Source organism: Hemiscyllium ocellatum, chromosome 3 (genome assembly GCF_020745735.1).
Source record: "Hemiscyllium ocellatum isolate sHemOce1 chromosome 3, sHemOce1.pat.X.cur, whole genome shotgun sequence".
NCBI lineage: Eukaryota > Metazoa > Chordata > Chondrichthyes > Orectolobiformes > Hemiscylliidae > Hemiscyllium > Hemiscyllium ocellatum.
This window is the reverse complement of record NC_083403.1, coordinates 139092111-139118207: the sequence shown is the minus strand read 5'-3', so window position 1 is coordinate 139118207 and position 26097 is coordinate 139092111. Positions and strand designations below refer to the sequence as shown.

Sequence of the window (26097 nt, the reverse complement as noted above, 5' to 3'; positions counted from 1 at the left end):
GGAGTGGCGCTGCAAAAGCTGGTGCTTCCAATTAAACCTGTTGGACTATAACTTGGTTTTTGTGTGATTTTTAACTTTGTACATCTCAGTCCAACACCGGCATCTCCAAATTATAATTTCCAAGACATTATTTCCAATTTTAATTCTCTGCCATCCCTGCTCCAATTAATACTGTCTCCTCTCTAATATTTACTTCAATACTGCCTTTCATAACCACAAGATATCTCAAAGTGCTTTTAATCAGTGAAATATCTTAGAATTGCAGTCATTTTATCATGTAGGAAATGCAGCATCAATTTGCATACAATGAATTCCTATAACAATGATGTTTCAAAACGCCAGATTCGCTGGACTGAATCTTGCCATATTTCGACAAAGGAGCACTTTCATCAAGTTTCATTGAGGTTTTCTGAAAATATCATCCCAAACACACCTCAGGAACTATTACCTATCTTACCTCTATGGTAGCCTTTTCATTCACTAGCAGCTGGATTCAACACTTTATTCAGCCAAAAGAACGCACAACTCTCAGATATCCTAGAAAAGATAGTGCCGGTTTCAGGGATGCTATCTTTAAAACAGTGTTGCACACAGGAAAAGCACTGTTCTGAAGCTGCCCTGCACAACTGCACACACTCAGAGGGCATGGTGTGATAGGCTGATGTGACTTTAATATCCTGATGAGCAAGGTATTAGAGAGGAGGGCCAGCTTCTCACCCCGGGAACACTAGTAGAGGCCACAATACCAGACCCTGCCAGGCTGCACTGAATATGCTTACCTGGTCAGTGCACTCTCAACCATCTAGTGAGAAGCCCTGCAATGTTGCATAAAGGTTAGTGAATTTTTCTGCCCTGACCAGCTAAGTGCCAACGTCCTCCCATAGCTACTTCATTTTCACTATCTCTGCTACAGCACCTACCTCCCACCAACACTCATCTCTACCACTCTTGTTTTTGCTTGTCACACCTCTCACTTGCTCTCACCCAACAACTCCACCTACTAATCCTGCATGACTTCTCCAGTTCCTACTGATTCTCTCTGGTCACTACAGCCTTGATATGCACCAACATTAACAGCTGGGCAGCCATGTTCTACTCTCAACCCCCTCTCTCTATGCAGGAGAAAACAGCACTTAATGAGACCATAAAAGCCAGGACAGACAACAGGGTCATCTGCTTGCTCATCCCCTACAAATACAGGATACTGGCATAGGCCAGAGAGGTCCAGGACAGCTCCTGCAGTGATGTTGAAATATCCATGTCCTGCTAATTGAGGAAGCAGCAAGATTCCTTGTAGTGCAATGCACACACTGATCCAACTGCCATTATAATTTCCACCTACCACAAATCGCTCTGTGTGCGATGCCTTCAATCCTTTATTTATGTCTTGCAGGTAATACAGTCAGGTCCACAATCCCCTCAGGCAAGAGGGTATCACTGGCAAAACGTCCCCTCCAGACCTCCGAGGAAGAAAGTACTCGGATGCCTCAGAGGTAATACTGTAAGGCTGCCTCCTACACTCCTCCACCATCACTACTGCCACTACCATTCTCCTCTCCCCCCGCCCTGTCAATGCCACTTCAATGGATATATTGGCTAGATTAGATTTGAAAGCACCTGAAGACCAAGGAAGAAACATCCCAAGTTGCTGCCAGTCACGGGATTGCTGACGACTGGGTATCTGTTTAGCCACAGGCAGGAGAGGATCCTGTGGTGTCAGCAATCAGGAAATTCATATACATGCACAAGCACGCAAAGGAGCTGCAGGCATGTTGGGGGGAGGGGTAAAACATAATTGGAGGAAAGTAGAAAGACTTGCACAAGAATCAGCCATTGACGATTGTTGGAAAAACGCATCAGCTTAATTAATGTCCATTAGGGAAGGAAATTTGCTGTCCTTACCTGGTCTAGTCTGCATGTGATTTCAGACTCACAGCAATGTGGTGGACTAGTAACTGCCGTCTGGGCAATTAGGGATGGGCAATAAATACTGACCTGATCAATGACGTTTACGTCTTGTGAATGAAGAAGGAAAAACCATCCTGGGACTACAATTATTCATCGTTTGGATTCAAGATTCAGACCTAGGAATAAATTAACATGTGAAGGATAGTGCATATTGAACTAAGACTAAGGAACAACATGACATAATATGGAAAGACAGTGGAAAATTTTCCAGTTCTGAAGAAAGGTCACTGGACCCAAAAATTAATTTAGCTTTATCTATAGAAATGCTGGTGGAGATTTTCTGGCAATTTCTATTAGTTTCTGATTTACAGCTTGGGGGTTTTTATGAAAAGATTACAAACTTGGCAGTTAAAGTTACAAATTTAACATAGTTAAAAATGAAGTGATATACATTTATGGGGAAAACCATGTATCATTGCCAGCAAGAAAATGTAAAATTTAGTGTTGATGACATTCACAGCAACTTGGGGAGAGAAGTGAATTAAAATCAACTTTGCAGGTAAACAAAGTAATTTTAAAAATGCTTTTTAAAAAACTACTGGGACCTATTTCTAGGGGTATAACATTTAAAAATAATGAAGTTATGTTAAACTTGTAGAAGATCATGGCCAAGCCACACGTATATACAGTTCTACTCTCTATATTTTTTTAAAGTGAAGAAATGATAGACAAAAAGGACACTGGAACTTAGAGATTCTATGTCTGAGTCATCGGGAAAGCTTCAACTGATTGAAATTCTTTCCTTTAGGTAGGAGAAGACTCTGAAAATACCTGATAGAAGTCTTTAAAATTATGAATGGATTGGACAGAGTTGATGTCGAGGGTTTCCACTTACACAGGGTCTAAACAAGGAGTCATTAAAAATGAGACATTCCTGGTAAATCCAATTGGAAAATAAGGAGAATTTTGTTTACTCAAACAGTGATTACAGTATGGAACTTGTTCCCATAGGCAAATAGTTTGAATACTTTTCAGAGGAAACTCAACAATTACATGAGGAGAGAACAGAAAGGAAATGTTTGAAAGACTCAAAACTTCCATGAACATCCATGCAATTAACATGCAAATCAGAAGCAGATGCCCAATCACAATCAAAATAGCAAGTTATTATTAAAGTTAGGGTCAAGATCTTGTAATAAACAAGTGTAGCCCCTGAGAATGAAGATTGAGACACAAAGCAAAGGCAGCTATTCAAGCCAAAAGTTGATTGCCACCTCTGTTTGCCATAAAATGATATCCTCATTATGGGAGAAGCTATTAGACTAAGATGAGTTTCATAAGACATCTATGAACTCATATGCAACACTGATATTTAAACCCAGCCTTCTGCAAGAAGAATTATCCTCAATGTGATGATACTAGCTGGTACACTGAGATATATGACAGGAAGAATCAGTTAGAGAAAGCAGCAGATTTTGTCAGAGTTTACTCTTTTTTTGTTATAAAATGTATCAAATAATTGGACTTTGATTTTTAATATGATTAGATTACTTACAGTGAGGAAACAGGCCCTTCGGCCCAACAAGTCTACATCGACCCGCCGAAGAGCAGATCCATTCCCCTATACCTAACACTACAGGCAATTTACCATGGCCAATTCACCTAACCTGAATTAGTGGTGCTTGAAGAGCACAGCAGTTCAGGCAGCATCCAAGGAGCAGATTGGATGCTGCCTGAACTGCTGTGCTCTTCCAACACCACTAATCCAGAGTCTGATTTCCAGCATCTGCAGTCATTGTTTTTACCTAATTCACCTGACCTGCACATTTTTGGACTGTGGGAGGAAACCGGAGCACCCGGAGGAAACCCACGCAGACATAGGGAGAATGTGCAAACTTCACACAGTCACCTGAGGTGGGAATTGAACCTGGGTCTCTAACCACTGTGCCACCGTGCCCCCCAAATCTTTAAGGGCAATGGAGTAATGTTTTGTTTAATACCTTCAAGTAAACATAAGTATCGGATCAAATTAGATCAAGAAATGGTGTATGTTAATATACAAAGGTAAAGTAATTGAAAATAAACAAAGTTTAATTAAATCAAAGATAAATTTTAATGCATGCTGGTGGGATTGAATGTATAGAAAACTAGCCATTTGGTACATTTTCACAATCTTCCATACATTTATATAAGCTACAATAATAGTTGAATTACGAACACAAACATCAGAAAACAAAGCGATTTATTTAACTTCTTTACTGTCAAATATACATTTTACTGGATATGAAAATAGAATACATTAGAGTTGAATTCAAATATACATTATGCATATTCTTGCCCATAGCATCCATAGTGACAAGAATTAATGGTTATTTACGTCCAAAACATGGTACTAATAACAAAACAGATCAATCAGGTAGTATATTTTGTACATAATATATTTAAGCATTCCTTTACTCCTAATTTCTTTTCTCTACCAACTTATTTGTGAAGTGTATACAGTTAAGACTAATATTGATATATATCACTTAAGCAATATGTCACAGTAGTAAAATCAATACTTTCAACAACTGAGCCAATATATAGTAACACCTGAATGAATGGCTTCAGTTTTCTTCATGGCATCTCTCATTATTCTCTGCTTTGTTTTTAAATCTATAGCTGCAGCACAGCAATAAAAGTAACTAGTCTGATCAAGGTTATAATGGAAGCTTGCAAAGAACTGTGCTCAATAAAATGGTCAGTTAGCCAAACAAAATGACAAATAAGATGTACTCTTCAAACAGAGTGCTCACATAATGTTCAGAATCGACGCAGCTGGTTTTCAAATGCTCGTATTTTTTTTGTTACTTGATTTAGTATGAAATAGTTAAGGATTACTATATTAGGTTGGTAAATATGATCTTACTATAGTTATAAACTGTATATTACTGACCAAATCAAGCATTATCATTCACAATGAAAAGGCTATGAAAATCACACTTCATTTTATTTCTTTCAATCAATTCTAAATTTCATGATCTGTCTAATCCTTTCCTACAGACATGTTGTCGAGATAATAGATGTAATCAATCTATATTTATCTGTGGCAGAAGTGGGTACTGCAGATGCTGGAGATTAGAGTCAAGATTAGAATGGTGCTGGAAAAGCACAGCAGGACAGGAACAGGAAAATTGATGTTTTGGGCAAAAGCCCTTCATCTATCTGTGTCATCGATGTAATGGAAGGATATGAATCTGTGCTGAACCTTTCCGTTAACGTGTAATAATACTAGCTAAACGTCTTCACTGTTGCCAGCTAAATGTTAGTAATATCCGCTTGCTAAATATGACCCCGACCACACTTGTAAATGTATCTGCTACATATCAGGAAGCTCAAAATATAATGTTTGTACAGTTACAAATGACTAGAAGTACCAGTAAAAAACATTTTTCATTCACCTTATTATATTCTAATATTGCTTGAACAACTGTTTTAACTTCATATAGATCTATAGAAGCATAGTAATCTCGTTACAAAATTCATTATGCAACCTGGAACAAAAGAAATCTGGATGGAGATTCAAAACTAATTATTAAAAAGGATATTTTTACTGGCCAGTGCTTGGAAATTGGACTGGACATCCCTTTGAAAATCAAGCAAAGCTTCACACTTGCAGGGATCTTCAATAGAGATTTTTCTCTGAGCTTCTTCTGCAAAGTAAAATTCTATTCTGTGATTACAGACATGGATACCGTGCAGATTTTGTTTGTAATGATAGACTAATAATTTAACTGCACTTATAAAATGGCACAGAAAATAGTTCAATGTTTTTTTAAGATGAAAACCACCCATGCAAAAATGCCAGATTAAATGTCTTTTATTAAAATAATATCTCACTCCAGTTAAAAAACGCTTTGATAATAAAGTGTTCAAAGAAAAACAGGCAAGTGTCAGGAAAGGTAATTCAAAGAAGTATCCAGAGGATTCCACCTCAAGATTAACGTTAATTATTGTAAATAAATTAGCATGAGGTGTATTGCCTGCAATAAATTGAGTTAGGCCTCAGGATATCAGAATCAATTGCTTGTTAATTTATTAAATAATGGTATTAAAATTTTGGAAAAGTGTTCTAAAGTGTCAAATTTTGTTAGAGGTAAGTAGCTTACTTGCACAGGTTTTTTGGTCCACATTCAATATAAAACCTGTACGGCACTTACAGTGATAGCCCGTTGTTGTGCTTACACAGATTTGTTCACAATCATGGTTTCCAATGGTGCACAAATCCACACCTAAAAGTTTTAATTCAATTTAGTGCCTCTAATCCAGGGAAAAAAAGAGCTGAAATTCAACCTAGATTCAATGCTGCAATAATCAAAAGTAGAAAGTTAATATGTTCCACAAAAATAGGTGCACAGGAAATGTAAGCAAAGTTCTGTACCCTGAGGACTGGACCTCCTTAAAATTACTCATACTACAGAGTTGAGCCACATCATGGGATATTCAAACTCAACCCGTGTAGTGTTTGACTAAAGTTAAACAAAACTCTCCTACTCTCTCTCTCCTCTTTCAAAACACTACTGAAGCTTTGGTCATCTGTACGAATATTGTATTTGGTGATATTCCTGTCAAGTGCCTTCTGATATATTTATCAAGCATCTTAACTTAGTAATATATGTTGTTGAATATGGGTAATGTGCTGGATATGGGAACTTCATACTATCACTCAGAGAGATGTTATTTCCATCCTGAGGACTTTATTGGTGGAGCTGCAACCTGAGGAAGTAGACCACAGCCAGCACTGGAGGTGAGCTCACCCCAGAGTGGATTCCTAAAAGGCTCATTTCGGTGGACTTTGTTGTGACTGCTGCTTCATGTTCTGCTTGAATTGTTGGCAAGTGTGTGGAATGTGGTTAAAAATTGTTCTGCTGTCTCTTTATTGCCTTTATTTAAAACCCATTTGAAAGTCTGCCCTGATCAAGATTTAAAAGAAAAACCCTTTGCAACACGATGCGCAAATTTGCGAAAAATAGTACAAAACAGGCATAATAATGTGTAAACAAAATAGGAGCTTCTCACTGGTGCCAGTGAAGACTCCAGGCAGTAATTCAAGCCTCCATAAAGATAGGATGTCACCGTCCTAAGGAATAATTGTCCTTCCTTGTCAAAGCATGGGCTTAAAGAATTCACATGCATCTATCAGTCCCACAGACCTTGAATTATATTAGATGAGCTTTCCCTGGATCAGATAATCCTTCAAAATTGTGCTTTCCGCAAATATCTTGTTCTAACACCCTGGTCCGAGCACCTTCACGATCAACTTGACCAGCTCACTCAGCAGTCAGTCCCCCTATCGTCTCCTGTCCTACTTTCTCCCATGATGTGGAGGTGCCAATGTTGGACTGGGGCGGACAAGGTCAGAAGTCACACAACACCAGGTTACAGTTCAGAAATTACTTCACCTGACAAATGAGCAGCGCTCTGAAAGCTTGTGATTTCAAATAAAATCTGTTGGACCATAATCTGGTGTTACGTACTTTCTTCCACCTGATGCTGCTTCTGTTTCCCAGATGAGCTCAGTCCTTCAATTGTTTCCGCATCCTTGTGATATTGTGAAGGACAAAGCAAACTGCAACCATTTAAGAAACCCTTGAACATGGTGTATTGTGGGACGCCACTCAAGTAGTTGACTGCAAAAGTACATCTTTAACATCTTGGGCCGTCCTGTGAAGGTTCTAGTGAGCAGATGGGCTCAAGTCATTACTGTTATAGAATGATGAGGAACTACCTTCCCAGAGAATAACTCCCCAAAAATCTATCCATGGACTTGGGAAGTGAGACCAAATAGCTAGGAAGGCCTGGCTGATGAAGAATGATGTCTCGCAGTTACCATAGATACACATGGAGGAAGAACTCCTTGTGGTTGCAGATGAGCTGCAGATTCAGGAAGAGCCAATCCATCCTATTAGTGAACATTTCTGGGTGACTAGTGGGTGCCTTGATGGCAATATGACAATGAATTATTGTCTGCAGTTTGGAGCAATAGAAAATGGCAGTGAGGCCCAGTGCCCTGTAAGCTGACAAAGCTCCGTCAGTGGAAATCTGATTGAGTTTCCAGTCTTGGAAAAATGGGATGTGTCATCTGGTGATGAGCACTCAACTCTGAAATTCCACAGAGATCCAAAGGCTGGGCCTTGGCAGGATCTAAAGAAGAATTTCATGGGTCTGATTCCCGTGACTGGCAAGGCACGGCTTTCAGTGGATTAAGGAGTGAGTTCTTCACTGAGGATGCATTTGCCTGGAGTATTACATTCTCCTTCAGCAATGAATTTCCAACTGTCCAAGTAGCTGAGGGTAGTATCTCCTTCTTGGTGACTACTCTTCTGTTCTGGTCTCCTGATGCCCAGGGCACCTTCAGTCATCTGTACACTTCTGCTCTGCAGCTTCATTTGTTTCTATTTCTGAGGGTCCTGTGCCCATTTCAGTCTGCATCCTTCCATGTTGGCCTGATGAAGACTCGACAGCCTTGATCAGCCATCCATTGCCCAGGTGATGCCAGGTAGATGACAAACAATTAAGTGATAATGTTCTGTTTCTTTCACTGTACATCAATGTGCTTCTCCTATTATTCATTTCAGGGAATGAGCACTTTTCCATGTTAGTTGGCCTGCCACTAAAATGTTCTTGGTGACCTGCTACTTACCCAGACTTACCAAGTCTGAACACCGAGGGCTTCAAAGTCTACCCCTGCCAAGTCTCAGACAATCTGAAAAATCTTTGACTTTGCCCTTAAATGCATTAGGAATGTTGTAATTTCATTCTCAACCTCAGTGCCATGAAAGCCATTTGCAGAGGGAACACAAGTCATCAGCTGTCATTTTCTCCTGCTGGTGTCCCTCCTGGTCCAATATAGGATGGCAAAGTGCAGCCCTAAATTTTACAAGAACTGTGTGAGACTGGAAGAATACACAATTATTATCATCAGGCTTATATCAGTTACATCAAATGTGATTTTCCAGAGCAGCACAGGAATATTGTAACTTTACAAACCCCGGGTGGAAGGTGACTTACGTGAGCAGGTTTTCTGGTCCTCATTCAATATGAAACCTGGACGACATCTGCAGTTATACCCTGTTGTAGTGTTTACACATATTTGCTCACAGTCGTGGTTTCCAGCAGTACACATATTCAAACCTGAAATCAAAGATTACATTTAATATACCCCATCCATTATTGTATTTAGTTATAATAGTAATTGCACACAAACATTAACATCTCAGTGTAAAATGTTTTGCTACAATATAGACTGGGTAAATGAGCAAATCAATAATTGTTACCCTAGGAACCTGATAATGTGCCAACTTTAAAGATCTGCCTTCAACAGTTGGGAAACCCATAAAATCACATTACGTCATTCTTTGAATTAGTAAGTGGGATTTTGCATCTCTTTTCAGTTATCAGTCTCCACAGAGCTCATAACAAAATTGGCAGTTTTTTATTTAAATCCACATCCTGCAACGAGTGCTCTCTGATTTGCTAAAGTTTAGAAGAACAAGATGTCATGGCGATGTTTGCTGTATTGAATGCTGAAAAATGTTTCCCTTTTGTGAAAGAGAGAATTTGTTACACTTGAAAAAGGTAATTAAAAAGTGATGGCCAGAAACCTTAGAAAAAGATTTGAAAGTAGGTATTGGGACGTAAGAAATAATTGGCTCAACCTATACACCTTGAGGATGAAAAATGTTAATCCAGATACCACCCAGACTGAGTTGGTGAGGATTTTGATTACTAATGAACTTGAAAGGCAGGGAAAATAAATCAGAAATGAAAAATACTTGATCTCAAAACAAATAGAAAAAAAAGCAAAGATTTGAGTTTGAGAAATAACATGGTGATTCAGTGGTTAGCACTGCTGCCTCTTAGCTCTCAAGACCCAGGTTCAATTCCACCTTTGGGCGATTGTCTATGTGATGTTTGCACGTTCTCCCCTTGTCTGTGTGGACCTCCTCTGGGTGCTCTCGTTTCCTTCCAAAGCAGGTTAGGTGGATTGGCCATGGGATTTGCAGGGTTACAGTGATTAGGTTGATGTGGATTTGATGAGCTGAATGGCCTGCTTCCATTATGTAGGGATTCTATGATTCCAAATAAGGAAAAATGCAAAAATCTAAATTAGGAAGAAAAAGAGAATCAAAAAAAGGGAGGCATGAAAATTTTAACTGGAGAGAGAAAATCTTTGATTTCAAGAACAAAGAGTAACAGACATGTTGACGAGGGATCAGATTTAATTCCTAGTTTTGATTTGGCAAGAAACGTTTGCCTATTGCCTAAATTCAGTGTCAGTGAGGAAGGAGGTGAAATATATTTTATGCTCTTTGGGAAAATTGTTATGAAGTTACAGAGATGACAAGACATTTTGACAATCTTCTTCCCAAGTGCTTTGGAGGTTTACTTAACCTCCTCCGATGAACAGTCCATACATTATGATGCAGTTAAGAATGCGCTTAATGCAAATGAACTTGTTCCAGAAGCTTATGGACAAACATTTACAAACCTAAAGAACTGATACAACTAGATACCTTTGGAATATGGTAGATAAAAAGAATGGTGTTAGTGCATGAAGCTCAAACATGATTTTGAATTCTTCAGCTGTGTTTTAATGAAGAATTTAAAAACTGCTCGAGGAGTCAAATCATACCTAGACAGCTGTAACGTTTCTACTATAAGAGAGGTGGCCATTTTAGCCGATAGCTACAATTCATCCCACAAAGCACACAGGAGGCAGCAATTCATCGTTTGCAAACCCACACTGACTGTGTGGAGTTTGCACGTTCTCCCTGCGTCTGCGTGGGTTTCCTCCAGCTGCTCCAGTTTCCTCACACAGTCCAAAAATGTGCAGGTTAGGTGAATTGGCCATGCTAAATTGTCCGTAGCATTAGTTGCAGGGGTAAACGTAGGGGAATGGTTCTGGGTGGGTGCGGTTCGGCGGGTCGGTGTGGACTTGTTGGGCCACAGGGCCTGTTTCCACACTGTAAGTAATCTAATCTAATCTAATCATATGGAAGTTGGAGAGAAAAATGAATTGTTAGTAATCAGGATACAAATTTTACTGAAAGGCTGGTCAAATTAAAATGGCAGATGCTTCAATTAGCACTTTCAATGAAATTGGGACATAAAAATGATTGAAGAAAAATGGCGTTTTTGCTGTAAAGTAGAGCATGTGGAAGCCAGCTGCTGGAAGGTAAAATCCAAGAAAGCAACTTTTAAGGGTCCGCTGAAGTTTCTCCAGAGAATTGTATGAAGTTTTTGACAAAGTGAGGCCATCCAATGTAATTATAATGGTTACAAATTGGACTGTAAAAGATTAAGAGAACTTTTTATTTGAGAGTGATTCGAGATTTCATTCTTGCTTAACAAAGGAACCACCGTAGAGATAGACTCAGGGAGAGGGGGTTGGCTCAAAGCTTGCTCTTAACAAAAGATGTGCATTTCTCTCTAGAGAATGTGGTAAATAGAAGAGGTTTGATACAGGACGTCGAAGGAAATAAATTATCTGTTTCATTGTTCACACCAAAGATAAGCTGTGCTTTAGTCAATGGATTTTTCTTGTCAGAGTGGTGTCACAGTTCAGAGTGCTGAACAGTTAAGTGGACAGACATGATGCTATGTCAATGTCACACCTACAGCATGTGCTAGCAGTTAATATGGCAAACACACAGTCTATATTTAAAGCAAATGACTCTGTCTGAAAAGCAAAAGGGACCAGTCCTTCATGGGATCTGCAGTCAGTCAAGGCGTACCACAACATAGTCCGGGGGATGGCAATGGTCAGTTATGCATTTGGTCCCGTCAGATCCCAGAGATCTGTGCCCTTGCAGATGGAGATTGGGCCACAGTCAGCCTGCAATCTGGGAATTTCAGTCAAGTTGTGGTGGAGCCATTAGCCCAGGGGCTGGGTGACATTCAGTCAAGCTGTCCTGCTAAGGCAGTCCAGGTGCTGGGCCAAGGTTAATCCTGAGGACAATGATATTAAAATTCAGGGAATTTAACAGAAGCCAGTCCATAAGGTCCTGGAGGAAGTGGAAAGCTCAAGACTGGGGTGGGGATTTATTGGGCTAGGTCACTGAGAGAGTGGCTACAAATAGCCCAGAAAGGTGCTCTAGGCATTGGATTCTAACAGTTGTGCAGCAAACTGTTCATTTTTCAAAATGAAAGAGAGTTGGCATCAAAAGTAGACAACCAGCACTTCTACCTGAATGTGTTGATGTTTTTAATACAGCTGTGGGAGAGGGCAGAGAAAACCAATCGTGAGATCCAGTTGCAGGCTTCCTTTCAAGTCAGTGACCATCACAGACTGTCACAGTTCTGTGTGCTTCACAGACAGAGAATGCTGCTTGGCTCTGCAAGCAACAAAGCCCAATGTGTAAAAAAGACAGTCTCTATTGAAAGACACAAATTCTACAGCACCCTCAGGATCCCTGGCGATCTGTCCTGGGATAGCCTGCCTCCACTGCTGGCAGTGATTTGAGAAACTCTCCAAAACTTTGGAGATGGTGATTCAATATTACTAACTCAGCAAAATGTTGATAAAGATAACTTGCGGCCTGTTTGCTATAAGGACTATAATTCTGTGAAAAATGCTGTATGACAAATACAAAAGGGGAGCATTCCTTTCTTTAGTTTAAAATATAAGTTGGCTACAAAACAGAAAATAGTGGTTAGTCAATAGTGTTATTAAATTATTTATTACAATAAAAGTTTTAAAATGTGAAATCTTGTCATTTTTTAAGCGAGTAACTACAAGTTTGAATCTCTTGATAAAATTTTCTTTCTCTGCAGATGACATAAAAGTATCTAAGAGTTATTTATTAACAAGTGTATTAATAATTATTATGAATTATCAACATTATCAATTGAATGAATTCTTCCAAAGAACTGTGCATAAGTCAAAGAATCTATGATAATTATTTATTGATATCATAAGGATATAATCTTCGAGTAAAAAATGAAGTCTGCAGATGCTGGAGATCACAGCTGAAAATGTGTTGCTGGTCAAAGCACAGCAGGCCAGGCAGCATCTCAGGAATAGAGAATTCGACGTTTCGAGCATAAGCCCTTCATCAGGATTCCTGATGAAGGGCTTATGCTCGAAACGTCGAATTCTCTATTCCTGAGATGCTACCTGGCCTGCTGTGCTTTGACCAGCAACACATTTTCAGCCATCATAAGGATATAGGCAGCTTTAAGCTCACACCACAACCAAACATAAGCACACAAATTAGTACATGTCTGTCATAATGTGACATACACCCAATAGTTAATGACTTACGTGAGCATGTTTTCAGATCCTGATTTAATGTAAAACCTGGACGACATCTGCAGTAATAGGATGTTGCTGTGCTCACACATAGTTGCTCACAGTCATGGTTTCCAATAGCACATGCATCCAACTCTGAAATATTTCATTAGATTTAATGTGACATTATCCATTAAAAGTTTCTATGAATTCAAATTATGCATTTTCAACATTTGATGGGAAGAACAAAGATCAAGAATAAATTTAGGCATCTGAAAAGAATATATAGATTTGCCTGTTTACAAAAATATTTCAAACTTCATCACAATCTTCATTTATTAGGAATGCTGTTGAAAAGTGTGGTGTTGGAAAAGCACAGTAGGTCAGGCAGCATCTGAGGAGCAGGAGAATCAATGTTTCTGGCAAAAGCCTTCATCAGGAACGCTGTATTGATTTAAAAAGGGGAATTATTAATTTATCAGAAATGATGATACCCAGACAATATTCATTTATAATTCGTAAGTCTGGAGCTTTCAGAAATTCAGAGAACATGGGTTTGGTGACATTGTTAATCTTTGGTGGATGGGTTAGTTGGAGTGGTTTGTAGATGTAAACAGCAAATGAGTTAGAAAAATAAAATCTGGACAAAATTAACCAAAAAATGTTATACCCATAGTGATGGAATGTTATCACAGGAAGATGGAAATTTAAGAAGTAAAATTTAACATCCGTCACTCACCTTCTCCTTTGAATCCATGTAAAGGACATATTCAAATCATTTTTATATTCCCTGTTAACTCCAAACTCATAAAACAAAAATAAACACTTTCTATTGGCCTGAACAGAGAATTGGAATCTGCTGAATTTTGTGCATTGGTGTGAAAACAAACTTAATAGTTTACCCTGACTGGCAGATGCTTACAGTAGGGCTACAAATACTTTACAGTATATACCTAAAAATAAAATTTCCTTCATGTGGCTATCAGTTCAGCACACTATAATCAAGCAGAAAATGGAATAATTATCAATATCTACACTAAACACTGTCATATCCAACTTCTATGTCATGAAGTCTGTCATGACAGATCGCAAATTAAACTGAATCCTGAGGATCTCCTTTTAAATTTTTCATCATTAATAACTCTTCAACGTTTCCAAGTATGGGCAGACTATTAAGTTGCTCTCCAGCTTGGGAAGGTGTAAAACAGGCAAGGCATTGAAATTTGTAAAGAAGGTGATGTGGGACATTATTTGTTATCTAAAAGGGCTCAACAGAAATGAGGGATAGCTGAAAGATTATAGGGGCCACAGAAACAGCAATGTAAAGGGGAATGTGAGGATGGGGAGGTCCTCTTGCATCTCTGGTGTGGCCTGGAACTAACAAGAATGCAAACCTGGAACCTTACCAGCTGGGATCCGCATAAAATGACTAATACTAAGTGTAAAGTGAATGGAGTAAGTTACTGCTTTTTTATCTTCAGGGTCAGAGTCGAACATTTGGAATTTGAGACTCTGCTTGGGGCATTTGCAATAATTATTCTTGCTTTAATTCGCCTATCTGAGTTCAGTCTTACACTTTGTTAACTGATTTATCTATGAGATCAAAAATGATTCTTCCATAGATGAGTTCTTGTTGTAATTTGTGTAGTTCAGATAGTAGACATAGATTCACTAATTAAGTCACATCCCATTTTTTTTCCAATTTATCAATGTACCTTAATATTGTTACTTACAAATCTTTTTAATCTACTTGTTAATAATTATTCATCAGATGAATAGTATAAAGCTGCTGCATAACTGTCAAAGTTCTTAGTTTTTAATTTCCCAACCTAGTTTCCTTATGTTTTCTCCCCAACTGATCAATCCTGGTAATCCGCCTGCTTTGATGGATGTCGAATCTGTATATATTTCCTTCGTTACAAGCAGAGTGTTATTGTGCTCTGTTATTTTTTCCGCTTTTGTTTCCCCTACTACTGGACGTACAGAGCACTCATTGATTTACAGTTGTCTTGAGAACTTATCTAGGGAACTTTGATGTTCAGAGATTATCTGTCACCACAACTGTTCAGCTCTGAGTCTCATCTGGTTGCCAACTGGACTTAAAGCTTAACCAACAATTGTGTTTTGGAAAATAACGTTTTGAGTTCTTGTCTTCTCCAGTAGATTTCAGGTCTGTTTCTTGACTTTCATGTCTGCCACAATTTTCTAGGCTGTGGACCCTGTCACTGCCACCTTCATTCGTTGCATGGGTTTTAGCATCATGCCTGAGAGTTTGGTTTTAGACACTTGTTGAAGAGGATGCAAGTCAAATATAGTTGACTCCTCCTACATTGTGCTATTTACACCATGTAGAAAGCAGTTCCATGATAACATTTAAGGGCGGCACGGTGGCACAGTGGTTAGCACTGCTGCCTCACAGCGCCTGAAGACCCGGGTTCAATTCCCGACTCAGGCGACTGACTGTGTGGAGTTTGCACGTTCTCCCCGTGTCTGCGTGGGTTTCCTCCGGGTGCTCCGGTTTCCTCCCACAGTCCAAAGATGTGCGGGTCAGGTGAATTGGCCATGCTAAATTGCCCGTAGTGTTAGGTAAGGGGTAATGTAGGGGTATGGGTGGGGTTTCGCTTCGACGGGTCGGTGTGGACTTGTTGGGCCGAAGGGCCTGTTTCCACACTGTAAGTCTAATCTAATCTAATCATCAGTTTGCTTCAGATTCCTAAAAGCTCTTGCATAACAAACACCCCAAAGGTTACTCAATTGCTACATCATTGATGTCTCTCCATCCCCTTATGAGCAATTCTGTTCCTCTCTAGTCAAATCAAGTATTTTCTCCTTGAAAGGAGTGAGGATCCTGATGCCTCCCACCCCCACCTCAAAAGGTCTTTGCCCTCCTCGCCCAATTGTGGGATAATTTTTTTTCCCTGCAATGAGACAAAGGGCAGAATTGAGTAAAATTAATGTGGACAGAAGGACAGCTAGTGTTGGTAGGAGCAGGAGAAATGGTGAGGTATCTTTGGTAAGCATCTAGGACATTCAAAGGGCAGGAAGGGTTGGTGGTTTGGAATGATGAGCTGTGTGAGATCAGTTGTGGGTGTATGATGCATGCAGTAGGGAGAGTTGTAGTCCTTGAGCCTTGGTGAGATGTGAGTTCAGTGAGTGACAGTCTTGTGAGCATGGGATAGCAGAGAGAAGGTGGTTGGCACTTGCCCTTATGGAACAGAGATGATTATTAACCTTTCTCCTGTGCTGCTGGGCATTCCCTGAGACACAGGACTGTTGCGGGCCACTGTCTGTGCCCAGGCTGGTTGTGTCTGGTGATGTGACTTAATTTGACCACCTGTAGGAGAAAGATGGCTTTCCTCTACATCGGGAGCACCTCGAGGTCCCTTTGTGCAAAGCGGGAAAGAGATTTTCTCTCTGCACTATGTCTGTGTAATAATATGAGGGACAGTTACAGCACATCTGATGGTGTGTAGCTGGGTTTCAATGAGCAGAAATAGGCCAGAACATCCCAGCAATGGTGAGCTCTTCTGCTTCTCCTGAGATTGCATGAGATAAGCATGAAAGAGCTCAATTCCAAAGTTGATGTGATGAAGAGTGGAAGTTTACATGAGAAAAATTGCTCCAAATGATGGCAGACTGGGTGCCATTAAACTCACTTGACATAACACTTTAACAGAAAATGGGAAATTTCTACTCTGCTAATCTGTCAAAGAATCTGTGGTGGTCACTTCTGTGTTATCACAAGGACAAAGGTAATGTTTAGGCTCATACAACAAGATAGAACCACACAGAATAATCCACGGCCCTCATCACAGGGTAAACCCATTGAGTAGAGACTTACGTGAGCAGGTTCTCTGATCTTCATTCAGTGTAAAACCTGGATGACACCGGCAATAATACGACGTTGCTGTGCTCACACAGATATGCTCACAGTCATGGTTTCCAACTGCGCACATATCCTCACCTGAAATATTTCATTAAATAAATGAGTCATTTCTCTAAAAATTGATGAAGGAAGAAACCTTGGCATTCATTGTTGCATTTTAATTTTGTCTCATCATTCAAGATGTCCCTTTTTGACTCAGCTATTGCTTACCTGTCCTCGCATAACTTAGTGACAAATTATGTTTGGCAGTGCTCCTGAGAATTACCTTGGAATGCATTAATGCATCAGAGGTGCAACATTAATACAAATTGTTGCTATGGGTAAATGTGGTTCCTGTGCTGGGTATGTGAACTTTCTAATATCACTCGGATATACCTATTTCCACCTTGATTTATTGTTTCAATGATTTCGTCCCATACACAAGTGTAATTAGGACTTACAACCACAACTCCTATAGAGATAAATATCTTAATATTGAAGTATGCAACTTTTTTGATAGACCAACATTTTTATGAACCAAAACACAAAATTGTTGAAAAAGCTCAGCAGGTTTGGCAGCACCAGTGAAAAGAAATCAGAGGTAACGTTTCATGTGCAGTGTCCCTTCCTCAGACTCACTAGATGTAAAACTTAAATTCTGATTTCTCTTCACAGATGCTGCCAGACCTGCTGAGCTTTTCCAACAATTTCTGTTTGTGTTTCTGACTTAAGGCATTTAGTCCATTCAATTTTTATGAACCAATCTAGTTGATTTTCAACAACAACAAAGAGTAAAACACTTAATATTTGCTGGGATTATTGAGTGATCTGCGGAAGTTTAGATAAACAACATGATATTGCTAAGTCACTTACGTGAGCAGGTTCTCTGATCCTCGTTCAATGTAAAACCTGGATGACACCGGCAGTGATACGACGTTGCTGTGCTCACACAGATATCCTCACAGTCATGGTTTCCAACTGCGCACATATCCTCACCTGAAATATTTCATTACATTAATTTTATCTTAACCACAAAAATTTTGATGAAGAAAAACACCCTGGTATTCATTCCTCTGTTTTAATGGAAGCAAATATCATAAACTAAAACATTGCCCATAAAAAAATGTTTTATTTATGTCAGGTATATAAGCAAATGTACAAATATTAATCAAAACAAGTGGGTATAGGGTTTCTCAGAAATCATTGGTCTGACTGACTACCTGTCAGACTGTATTAGAGGACATTTGCAACCCAACATGCATCTGATTTCCTGCCAAGTACTGGAGTGACATTAGGAGACTATCATCGAGATATCTGGGTGAAGTGGTGTTTGTGTATTACTGATCATTCAGGATATCTGAGTTTGTGTCGTAACCTACACTTTCAGATGTACCAGCTACATTTCCACATCTCATCTTACTGAATTAAATAACACAGTTATGGATGAGAGATTTATGAATTAATTTAGTTTCTTTTACAACACTAAAAGTGAGGTTGAACAGCATATTAGCAGTGAGAGACTCACGTGAGCAGGTTCTCTGATCCTCGTTCAATGTAAAACCTGGACGACACCGGCAGTAATACGATGTTGCTGTGCTCACACAGATGTGCTCACAGTTATGGTTTCCAACTGCGCACATATCCTCACCTGAAATATTTGGAGTCACAGAGTCATAGAACTGTACCGCATGGAAATAGACCCTCCAGTCCAACTCGTCCATGACGAACAGTCATCCTAAATTAATCTAGGCCCATGTGCGAGCATTTGGCCCATATCCCTCTAAACCCTTCCTATTCATATACCCATCTGGATTCCTTTTAAAGGTTGTAATTATACCAGTTTCTACCACTCTAGCAACTCATTCCATACATGTACCACCCTCTGTGTGGAAATGTTGACCCTTAGGTTCCTTTTAAATCTTCTCCTCTCATCTTTAAACTATAAAAACTAATGAAGGATACCATCTAGCATTCATTGTTGTACTACAATTACAGCAAAAATCAAAACAAAAATATTAAAATTGCACACAGAAATGTGCTATTAGAAGTATTTCAGGTGAGGAATGCAAGAAAACCTACAATTGGGGCACTACAAAATTGCTAATAGGTGATCTTAGAGATTATTTTTGGTTGAGTTGTTTGTGAGGACACATCAGAAGATATCTGAACCAATCAGGCAGTGTTCGACCAGAGTTAAATGAAGCTGTCCACCTTCATCTTCTCCTTCAAGATGTTCCTTTTTGACCCATCTGTTGTTTACCTGTCCTCACATGACTCCGTGACACAGTTTATTTAACAATGCTCCTGAGAAGTGCCTTGGTTTGCGTCACAGGTGCTATATTAATGCAAGTTGCTGTTATGGTTCAATGTGGGGTCTTGAGCTGGATATATGAACTTCACAATATCACTCAGCAATACCTCTTTCCACCTTGATGCATGGTTTTAATGATTTCCCCTCAGAAATTAGTGCAATTAGGACTTCTAAAGAGAACTCCTACTGAAACAAATAGCCTATATGGACGTATGTACCTTGGAGTGATAGATGAACATTTTTATGAAGTACTTCAGTTGATTTTCAACATTAACAATGAAACATAGAGTGAAACACTTGAAAAGTAATATTTGCTGGGATTATTGAGTGATCTGCGGAAGTTTAGATAAACAACACGATATTGCTAAGTCACTTACGTGAGCAGGTTCTCTGATCCTCATTCAATGTAAACCCTGGATGACACCGGCAGTAATACGATGTTGCTGTGCTCACACAGATATCCTCACAGTCATGGTTTCCAGCTGCACACATATCCTCACCTGAAATAATGCATTAAATAATTCGATTGCATCTACAAAAATTATGAAGGATACAATCTGGCATTCATCGTTGCAACTTAATTGTAGCAAAATTAAAAACTATTAATATTGCAAATGTAAATATGTTATTAGAAGTATTTCAGGTAAGAAAACCTACAACTGGTTTTCCAAAAAATTGCTGATAGGTGATCTTGGAGATTATTCATGGATTGAGTTGTTTGCTAGGACACATCAGAAGATCAGTGGTTAGCACTGCTGCCTCACAGTGCCTGAGACCCGGGTTCAATTCCCGACTCAGGCGACAGACTGTGTGGAGTTTGCACGTTCTCCCCATGTGTGCGTGGGTTTCCTCCGGGTGCTCCGGTTTCCTCCCACATTCCAAAGATGTGTGGGTCAGGTGAATTGGCCAAGCTAAATTGCCCGTACTGTTAGGTAAGGGGTATGGGTGGGTAGGGGTATGGGTGAGCCGCACTTCTTCGGGTCGGTGTGGACTTGTTGGGCCGAAGGGCCTGTTTCCACACTGAAAGTAATCTAATCTAATCTAAAGATATCGGAACCAATCAGACAGTGTTCAGCTTGAGTTAAATTAAACTGTACACTTTTGTCTCCTCCATCCAACCATTCCTTTTCGAATCATCTGTTGTTTACCTGTCCTCACATGACTCAATGGCATGTTTGTTTGACAATGTGGAGTTTAATTTAGATAATTGCGAGGTGCTGCATTTTGGGAAAGCAAATCTTAGCAGGACTTATACACTTAATGGTAAGGTCCTAGGGAGTGTTGTTGAACAAAGAGACATTGGAGTGCAGGTTCATAGCTCCTTAAAAGTGGAGTTGCAGGTAGATAAGATAGTGAAGAAGGTGTTTGGAATGCTTTCCTTTATTGGTCAGAGTATTGAGTACAGGAGTTGGGAGTCATATTGCGGCTGTACAGGACATTGGTTAGGCCACTGTTGGAATATTGCATGCAATTCTGGTCTCCTTCATATCGGAATGATGTTGTGAAACTTGAAAGGGTTCAGAAAAGATTTACAAGGATGTTGCCAGGGTTGGAGGATCTGAGTTACAGGGTGAGGCTGAACAGGCTGGGGCTGTTTTCCCTGGAGCGTCAGAGGCTGAAGGGTGAAATAATCAAGGTTTACAAAAATATGAGGGGCATGGATAGGATAAATAGACAAAGTCTTTTCCCTGGGGTCAGGGAGTCCAGAACTAGAGGGCATAGGTTTAGGGTGAGAGGGGAAAGATATAAAAGAGACCTAAGGGACAACTTTTTCACGCAAAGGGTGGTATGTGTATGGAATGAGCTGCCAGGGGATGTGGTGGAGGCTGGTACAACTGCAACATTTAAGAGGCATTTGGATGGGTATATGAATAGGAAGGGTTTGGAGGGATATGGACCGGGTGCTGGCAGTTGGGACTAGATTGGATTGGGATACCTGGTCGGCATGGGCAGGTTGGACCGAAGGATCTGTTTCCATGCAGTACATCTCTATGACTCTATGACTCTATGAGAAGTGCCCTGGATTATTTTAGTGTGGAACAGGTGCTTTATTAATGCAAGTTGCTGGGTCTTGAGCTGGATACATGAACTTCATAATATCATTCAGAAATACCTCTTTCCACCTTGATGCATGGTTTTTAATCATTTCCTGTCATACTTAGTGCAGTTAAGACTTACAATGAGAACTCCTCATGAAATAATTACCCTGATATGCACGCTGTAACTTGGGGTGATAGATTTACATTTTTAGAAATCACTTCAGTTGATATTCAACATTAACAATGAACCATAGAATGGAACATATTAATATTAATATTTACTGGGATCATTGAGTGGAAGTTTAGATAAACTACATGATATTGCTAAGTCACTTACGTGAGCAGGTTTTCTGATCTTCATTCAATGTAAAACCTGGACGACACCGACAGTAATACGATGTTGCTGTGCTCACACAGATGTGCTCACAGTCATGGCTTCCAATAGCACACATATCCTCATCTGAAACATTGCATTAAATAATTGGATTGCATCTACAAAAGTTAATGAAGGATACAATCTGGCATTCATTGTGGAAATTTAATTGTAGCCAAAATCAAAATATTAATATTGCAAATATAAATGTGTTATTAAAAGTATTTCAGTGAGGAATATAAGAAAACCTACAATTGGTCTTGCTGATAGGTGATCTTGGAGATTATTTTTGGTTGAGTTGCTTGCGAGGACACATCAGAAGATATCGGAACCAATCAGGCAATGTTCGGACAGAGTTAAATTAAGCTGTCCACCTTCGTCTCCTCCATCAAGCTGTTCCTTTTTAACTCATCAGTTTCTTACCTGTCCTCACATGACTCAATGACACATTTTGTTTGACAATGCTCCTGAGAAGTGCCTTGGATTATATTAGTGTGGAACAGGTGCTATATTAATGCAAGTTGCTGTTATGGTTCAACGTAGGTCTTAAGCTTGATAGATGAACTTCATAATATCACTCAGAAATACTTCTTTCCAACTTGATGCATGGTTTTAATGATTCCCTCTCATACTTAGGGCAGTTAAGACTTATAATGAGAACTCCTAATGAAATACTTACCCTAATATGGACGTATGTACTTTGGAGAGTTAGATTAACATTTTTAGAAATCATTTTAGTTCATTGTCAACATTAACAATGAAACTTTGAGCAAACACGTTAATATTAATATTTGCTGGGATTATTGAGTGATCTGTGGAAGTTTAGATAAACAACATGATGTTGCTAAGCCACTTACGTGAGCAGGTTTTCTGATCTTCATTCAGTGTAAAACCTGGATGACACCGGCAGTAATACGACGTTGCTGTGCTCACACAGATATGCTCACAGTCATGGTTTCCAATAGCACACATATCCTCACCTGAAATATTTCATTACATTAATATTATCTTAACTACAAAAATTGATAAAGAAAAACACCTTAGTATTCATTGTTGTGTTTTAACGGGAGCAAATATCATAAACTAAAACATTGCCCACAAAAATGTTTTATTTATGTCAGATATATAAGCAAATGTACAATTATTAATCAAAAAAGGTGGTATAGGGCTTGTCAGAAATCATTGGTATGGCTGATTGCCTGTCAGACTGTATTAGAGGACATTTGCAACCCAACATGCATCTGATTTCCTGCCAAGCACTGGAGTGACATTAGCAGACTGTCATTGAGATATCTGGGTGAAATGGTGTTTGTGGTCGACAAGGTTCCCCATGGGACACTGATTAGCAAGGTTAGATCTCATGGAATACAGGGAGAACTAACCATTTGGATACAGAACTGGCTCAAAGGTAGAAGACAGAGGGTGGTGGTGGAGGGTTGTTTTTCAGACTGGAGGCCTGTGACCAGTGGAGTGCCACAAGGATGGGTGCTGGGCCCTCTACTTTTTGTCATTTACACAAATGATTTGGATGCAAGCATAAGAGGTACAGTTAGTAAATTTGTAGATGACACCAAAATTGGAGGTGTAGTGGACAGCGAAGAGGGTTACCTCAGGTTACAACAGGATCTGGACCAGATGGGCCAATGGGCTGACAAGTGGCAGATGGAGTTTAATTCAGATAAATGCGAGGTGCTGCATTTTGGGAAAGCAAATCTAAGCAGGACTTATATACATAATGGTAAGGTCCTAGGGAGTGTTGCTGAACAAAGAGACCTTGGAGTGCAGGTTCATAGCTCCTTGAAAGTGGAGTCGCAGGTAGATAAGATAATGAAGAAGGCGTTTGGTATGCTTTCTTTTATTGGTCAGAGTATTGAGTACAGGAATTGGGAGATCATGTTGCGGCTGTACAGGACATTGGTTAGGCCACTGTTGGAATACCTGCAATTCTGGTCTCCTTCCTAACGGAAAGATATTGTGAAACCTGAAAGGGTTCAGAAAAGATTTACAAGGATGTTGCCAGGGTTGGAGGATTTGAGCTATAGGAAGAGGCTGAACAGGCTGGGGTTGTTTTCCCTGGAACGTCACAGGCTGAGGGGTGACCTTATAGAGGTTTACAAAATTTTGAGGGACATAGATAGGAAAAATGGGCAAAGTCTTTTCCCTGGGATCAGGGAGTTCAGAACTAGAGGGCATAGGTTTAGGGTGAGATTGGAAAGATATAAAAGAGATCTAAGAGGCAACCTTTTCACACAGAGGTGGTATGGATATGGAATGAGCTACCAGAGAAAGTGGTGGAGGCTGGTATGATTGCAACATTTAAGAGGCATTTGGATGGGTATATGAATAGGAAGGGTTTGGAGGGATATGGGCTGGGTGCTGGCAGGTGGGAGTAGATTGGGTTGAGACATCTGGTCGGCATGGATGGGTTGGACTGAAGAATCTCTTTCCATGCTGTACATCTCTATGGCTCTATGACTCTACTGATCATTCAGGATGTCTGAGTTTCTGTCGTTACATACACTTTCAGATGTACCAGTTGCATTACCAGACCTCATCTTACTGAATTAAATACCATAGTTATGGCATTACCTACCCATGAGAGATTTATGAACAATTCTATGAATTAATTTCATTTGTTTACAACACTAACAGTGTGGGTAAAAACAGGCTAATGATGGGAGACTTACGTGAGCAGGTTTTCTGATCCTCGTTCAATGTAAAACCTGGATGACACCGGCAGTAATATGATGTTGCTGTGCTCACACAGATGTGCTCACAGTCATGGTTTCCAACTGCACACATATCCTCACCTGAAATATTTCATTAAATTTAATATATCTTGTCCATAAAAATTGGTGAGGGATATAAATGTAAAATTAATTGCTGTATTTTGATAGTAGCAATAATCACAATCAAGATATTTCATGTAAAACTATTACAAATAATTATTGTAGCTATACTGAGAAAATCTACAGTTAATGTGCTGACATCTAAGTGTCATTAGGGCTATTTGTACAAATGAGCTGTAAGCAGTGGATGAAATCAAAGCTAACAAAGTAGATTGTTAATTACATTTTTATAATCAACCATGTACTGTTAGATTAGAGTTCTATCTTGGTCTCCTCCTTTACTCATAACGTTTTGACCAAGTCTTTAATCACCAGCCAAAGCAACAACATTAGGGCCAAAACAGTCAAGATGGTGGTGGTCTGCCCATCTTCCAGCTCCTCGCCCCTTTATGAAGATCCTAAATCTGACCAAATAAAAAACAGAAGAACTGTAGACGCCACACATCAGAGACAAAAATAGAAATTGCTGGAGAAGCTCAGCAGGTCTGTCAGCATCTGTGTAGAGAAACAGAGTTGATGTTACAGATTGAGTGACCCATCCTCTGAGCTGGGCCTGGGTCTGATATCAGAGGTTACCCCGATTTACTGTGCTAGGAAACCCTGAATGGAGGCTATCCTCCTTGACTTAATTGAAGATTACTGACGACTGTGACAAGCGGAACAAAACAAAAGAAGCAATAAATTGCAGAGGCTGAAAATCCAAAACAAAAACAGAAATTGCTGGAGAAACTCAGCAGATCTGGCAGCATCTGTGCAGAAAGAAACAGTTTCAGGTCCGATGATCTGTCTTCAGAACGATGACAAGCTTCCCAGTTTTTGAGTCTGCACTATGTGAATCAACAAGACAGCAATAATTTAAGTCTAGAAAGTTTGGCTAAGGGGGCAACGTGGAAAAAGCAAGGGAAGGCCAACGACTCAGGTGTACTGAGAGCACGCCGGTAAGTTCAGAGTCATGATCGGAGGGAAGAAGCCCTGAGATACAATCTGGGCTAATCCCTGAGCTGGGTGTGTGTCTCTGAATTCACACTGTCATTGCTGTAACGTTACAATGTGAGTTGTTCTGGCAGCTCAAGGTGCAGTGTGATAGTAGAGAGCATCTTAGTAAGTTGATTAGAGAGGGGCTGTGAGGGTTCTGAGAGGTTGGCACATCTCTATGGACATGGAGACCATGGAAGGTATGCTGAGATGTTGGTGCCTAGTTTCCAACATGGAGGTAATTTACAGCAAGCAGCTAGCTGAAGCAGCCAGGAAGCTGCTCCGATTTCCTTGTCGTGTTTTCCTCAACGGTGGACTTGTTTGACAAGTTTGGTAAGATGGGAAGCTGAATATTAATGAGGTAAATTGGTGTGTTAACAAGACATTTAACAAGCAATGATCCCCATCAATTAGCAACTTATTGCTGCCTAGTGAGGATCTAGCCATGCCACATATGATGTGCATAAACGATGGCATAAGTCTGTCCCAAAGGTGATAGGGACAT

At 39.7% G+C, this 26097-nt stretch overlaps 1 protein-coding gene across 2 annotated transcripts in view; it reads right to left on the bottom strand.

Moving 5' to 3' along the window:
• Window positions 1-4258: 4258 nt before the first annotated feature.
• Window positions 4259-26097, bottom strand: part of LOC132808109 (matrilin-3-like) — a 49503-nt gene continuing 27664 nt past the window's right edge. For both annotated transcript variants that reach the window (XM_060822000.1, XM_060822005.1), the window contains exons 6-16: window positions 24456-24578; window positions 22626-22748; window positions 21733-21855; window positions 19734-19856; window positions 18571-18693; window positions 17919-18041; window positions 17022-17144; window positions 13214-13336; window positions 8959-9081; window positions 5496-5600; window positions 4259-4766 (exon numbers count right to left, since the gene is read on the bottom strand). In XM_060822000.1, coding sequence (XP_060677983.1) covers window positions 4711-4766; window positions 5496-5600; window positions 8959-9081; window positions 13214-13336; window positions 17022-17144; window positions 17919-18041; window positions 18571-18693; window positions 19734-19856; window positions 21733-21855; window positions 22626-22748; window positions 24456-24578 — 1268 coding nt within the window. In that variant the 3' untranslated portion in view covers window positions 4259-4710. The remainder of the gene's footprint in view (window positions 4767-5495; window positions 5601-8958; window positions 9082-13213; window positions 13337-17021; window positions 17145-17918; window positions 18042-18570; window positions 18694-19733; window positions 19857-21732; window positions 21856-22625; window positions 22749-24455; window positions 24579-26097) is intronic.